Below are 4,571 nucleotides of genomic sequence, written 5' to 3'. Positions count from 1 at the left end.
CGAAATAATTTTATTTTATTCAGAATATACAGTTTAATTCCTCTATCTACAATTATTTACAGGGTTAAAATAACATTGAAAAAAGTCTCTGGAAAAGTTGAGGTCATAGATTTCAAGGCACCAATGATAGTGTCCACAGCTGAGCCAAAAAAAAAATGTCCGTATTGTATAAAAAAGGGTTTCCTTTGAAATGCAATAAGTTACATGCACAAGCTTTACACATTTTAATCTTTTTGTTTGTTTCTTTTCCCTTTTAAAAATTCCCCATATGCATTCCTTTCGTTATTATTCCTTAACAGTAAAACACAGGAGTCCAAGGAACAACAAAAAAATAATAAAATAATAAGGGTCAGGCTCTAATAAATCGTCCCAGAGGCCAGCGCTAACGGGTGCTGTAGGGAGCCGTGGGGTTGGAGGTGGGAGTTGATGGAGTTGGCAGCGGGGTACCAGGAAGTGGAGCTCTCCAGGTAGCTGGATGCAGGGGACGGGTTGGAGTTTGGAGGGTGAGCGTGTGCGTGGGCATGGTGGCTGAGGGAGCGGGACGAGCCCTGAGGTTCCCAAACCGCAGGTGACTGTGGAGAGTTGCAGGCCATGGGGTCGCTGGAGCTGGGGCTGTGCTCCGGAGGCATCTCCCCGTTTTTCATGATCTTCTTGATCTTGGATCTTTTATTCTGAAACCAGATTTTCACCTGGGAGTGCGGCGGGAGGAGAGGAAAAGGGAGAGAAAGCGACACCATTAACGCCCGCCCGGCAAGCCGGTGCCTCGCGCCCCGCCGCCCTCCCGTCCCTCCGAGGGGCCCGATCCAGCCCTTCCCTCCGCGCCGGGTGAGCCAGGGTTCCGGACCCGCCGGGCCGAGCCGAGCCGAGCCGAGACGCTCGCGGTACCTGTGTTTGCGTGAGTCCCAGGGAGGCTGCCAGCTCGGCCCGCTCGGGCAGGGCGAGGTACTGGGTCTTCTGAAACCTCCTCTGCAACGCTGCCAGCTGAAAGCTGGAATAAATAGTCCGGGGTTTGCGCACTTTCTTTGGTTTGCCGTTCACCATCCGCACCTCGGGCTCCGCCACCTCCTTCTCTGCACGGGCGCAAGAGCGGGAGAGAGACGCAGTCGTTAAGTCGGGGACGGGCTCCGCTCCGCGCAGCCTGCGCCGCCGGGGCGGCATCCCGCCCGCGGGCTGGGCCGGGCAGCGGCGCCGGCCCGACGGGCCCCTGCGGCTCCCCCCGGGGCTCCCGCAGCCGGGCGGCGGCCCCGCGCAGCCTCCGCCAGCTCCCCGCGGTGAGACGGGGGGGGAAACCCTCTCCCTCCGCATCGGCCTCGGCCACCCCCGGCCCTTCTCCTCCGCCTCCCACGCCCGCCCCGGTCATCCTGCCGGGCGCGCAGCGCTGCGCGGGCGGGAGCGCAGGGCATGCGCAGCCGCCGCGGGGTTAGGAGGATGACTGGGGCTCTGCTGGGCAGAGCTCTGTCCGGAGAGGAGTCGGACCCAAGGCATCGACCGCTTCCTACGCACGCCCGCGCCATCCCCCTGCCGCCGCCGGCGTGTCCCCAAGCACCGCCGCGACCGCGCTCGTCCCATCCAAACCCAGCCACTTGGCTTTACCACGGGATTTTTTTTTTTTCCTTCCCTCCTTGACCACTTTTTTCCCCTCCTTTTTTTTTTTTTTTTTTTTTTTTTTTTTTTTTTTTTTTTTTTCCCCCTTCTTTCCTTTCCCTACAGCAAGTTACAAAGAAGTAAAGCGCTAAAACCGCAACGCTTTCTGGTGAAAAAGCCCCCCCCGGCTTCGCAGCCCCGCCACGGCTAGTCTCCCCCTCCCAACCTCCTCCCCCGCCCCTCCAGCATAGGGGGAAGGAAACTTTCTTCAACACCGCGAACCTGAGTTTGAGACAAGCAACAAGGCTCAGCTATTTTCTCCCTCTTCCTGCGGGGGGAAGGAGGAGGGAGGTAGCCGTGGGGGCCCGGAGGCAGCTGACAGAAGCGCTAAAGCAGTAGTCCTAAGATTTTTAGTTTAGATCATGCGGGCTGGTCAAAAGAAGCAGACCAGTAAACCAGTTCTCCAAATTTTTCCCCCCTCTCAAATTTTTTTTTTTCCTATTTATTTATTTATTTTCCGTTTCCCTTCTGGTTCAGGGAAAGCCGCGTCCCCGCGGTCCGTGGGTCAGGGATCTGCCGAGACGCGCTCCCCCAGCCTCCCCAAAGCCGGGACCTTCCCGCACACCCCCGGCCCTCACCTGGCTGGCTGGCAGAGCTCTGGACGCGGTTGTACGCCCCGCTGTACTGGTGGTAGGGGCTGGCGTAGCTGTAGTCTGCATAGGCTTTGGCAGGATAGTTCCCGGCAGATCCGTTCATGCCGTGGTACTGGTACTGGTAGGGGTTGAGCGCTTTGCCGTAGGAAGCCGAGGTAGGCGAGCAGTAGCCGTGCGGGGCTCCCCCCGCCGGGCTGTAGTAGTCGGAATCCGTAGCGGAGGACTCGGGTAAAGTGGGAGATTCCTGGGACGGGTGGTGCATGGCTGCGGCCGTCTGGAAAGGAGCTTGGAAGTCGCCGGATCTGATGTTGGGGACCCTTCTGTCAAATACTCCTGTCATAGCTCGGAGCCGGCGGCGGGCTGGGGCTGGCGGCGGGGCTGCTCGGGTCTAAGCAGACATGTCTGGGGGAGGAGGCTGCGGCGCGGTGTCTGTCTCCGGCAGACTGCTGGCTGGGGCGCAGCATAGGCTTGGTTAAATCCTTAATTGCGCTCTTACGCACAGCAGGGTGGATCGGGTTCCATTGGCCAGAGCAATCGGGAGCAGCGACACCCTAACTCGTCCAACTAGTTTAGCACAACAAAGCTTTGGCTAAAAAAAAAAAAAAAAAAAAAGGTCCCATTCAACGTCTTTTAAAGTGAATACCAACAGCAATCTCCGAGACGGAGCGCCGCGATTGGGAGGTTTCCAGCTGCCCCCACCCCTGCAGCCGGCGAGGGGGCTCGGCCAGCCCCGCCGCCCTGCAGCCCGGTACCCCGCACCTCCACCCGCAGCGCCCTGGGGGAGGGCTGCAGCCACCCCGCTCGGATTTGCCGTCCGGTCCCCCTCGGCTACCTTGATGGCTTGGGAACACCGCACCGGGCGCTCCTGGTTGCCGACTCTATTTCTGATCTGGTGACAATAACCATTAGCGTCTGACCGTGCTATTTCTCTCGGACCGTCCTCCTTTCCCGGGGAAACGTCCGGGACCTCCGCGCTAAATGCAGCAAACCCTATTACCCCCAAGTACCTTGAATTTTAGTTACATCATTTCCTGCATTTCCAAGACCCTAGCACGGCCCAGAGCCAGGGGGAGACTCCCGGCGTAAAGCCCTGGCGTGGGGGTGTGAGGGAGCTGCTAGAGGCAATATACGGCCTAGGGGCACCCACCCCGCGCATTTCGCTAAAGGCGACCTGTCTGTGGCACGATGCCCGTGGCTGGAGAGCCCCCGACTCTCTCGCCAGCTCTGGAGCCCCTCCAAGTGCATTTGTGCCCGCTCGGCCCCACGAGTGTGCCCTCCTCATCCCCCCGGGGCGATGCTCACCGTCCGGTCTGCCTCCGGCCCGGGGTCAGAAGCCCCTCACGAAGGGGCTCAAATCACCCTCACGCGTGGGCAGGACCACCGTGAGGCCATCGTGGGGCTTCTCCACTTGGAGGCTGTCGCAAGAGCCCGCTGTCCGTGTGACCGCCCCGCAGAAGTGACTGGCGCTGTGCGGGCCCTCCGGCCAGCAGCACCCTCCTTCACCTGCGCCCGTTTTCTCGCGCCCATCTCCGCACCCAGGTCCCAGGCAAGGCGCTCTGTGCCTGGGCCGGGGAGAGACGCGGGCTGCTGGTGCCCGTCCCTGCTGATTTTACAACAGTGTTGCAAAAAAGGGAAAAAAGATCAAATTTTACTAGACACTAAGGAAAACAAATAAAAGGCTGTTTTCAGTGACCTGGAGTTGTAGATTTTTCTGAAGTTGTTTACTCTCCAGATTTAGCCTGTTTGCTCACCGAAGATCTCCCAGCCAGCTGAGTAACACTTGTAACACAACCGTGCATGTTGTACTTGAACTTATTGTTTGCTTTGGAAATGTCCACAGCTCATATAAAATCACATTAAACAAATCCCTAAGCATTTCATTACATAAATTGCTTACTTAAATCCATTGGAAATATCTCTCCCCCCCTCTATTTTCTTTCTTTTTTTTTTTTTTTTTCTTTTTTTTTCTTTTAAGAGAGGAAAACTGGAGAGGGGTATATGTTTACGACTTGGGAAGGGGTGAGTAAGTTTATTAAAGCTCCCAGTTTGCATCTAGTTGGAAGAGAGGGTAGAGGTTTTAAACAGACGAAGAGGGGGAGAGGGGGAGGAAAGCCCATTTGTGCCATAAATTCCAGGGCACTGCACTTCTACACGTCCGGGCAGGAAGGTGCCGTTTCAGGGGAGAGAACGGGAGAGGAGCTGGGCGCCGGTCTCACAGCTTTGGAGCCGCGGCGGGTCCCGGCCAAGCCGTCCCGACGGGCTGCTTGTAACAGCTCACCGGGGAAATCTGGATCTCTGCAGCAGAGAAAGTTTCTTCTTGTTCTATTCAGTGGC

At 57.5% G+C, this 4,571-nt stretch overlaps 1 protein-coding gene across 1 annotated transcript; it reads right to left on the bottom strand.

Moving 5' to 3' along the window:
• Positions 1-2,669, bottom strand: DLX5 (distal-less homeobox 5). The gene is made up of 3 exons (XM_040073544.2): positions 2,223-2,669; positions 886-1,070; positions 1-689 (listed from the first exon to the last, which is right to left on the bottom strand). Exons 1-3 carry the CDS (start codon positions 2,575-2,577, stop codon positions 357-359), a joined length of 873 nt encoding a protein of 290 aa, XP_039929478.1. The 5' UTR covers positions 2,578-2,669; the 3' UTR covers positions 1-356.
• Between the last annotated feature and the right edge of the window lie 1,902 nt (positions 2,670-4,571).

The sequence above is a fragment of the Hirundo rustica genome, chromosome 1 (assembly GCF_015227805.2).
Source record: "Hirundo rustica isolate bHirRus1 chromosome 1, bHirRus1.pri.v3, whole genome shotgun sequence".
Taxonomy (NCBI): Eukaryota; Metazoa; Chordata; class Aves; order Passeriformes; family Hirundinidae; genus Hirundo; species Hirundo rustica.
The sequence above is the reverse complement of the archived record's forward strand: the minus strand, read 5'-3'. Positions and strand labels throughout refer to the sequence as shown.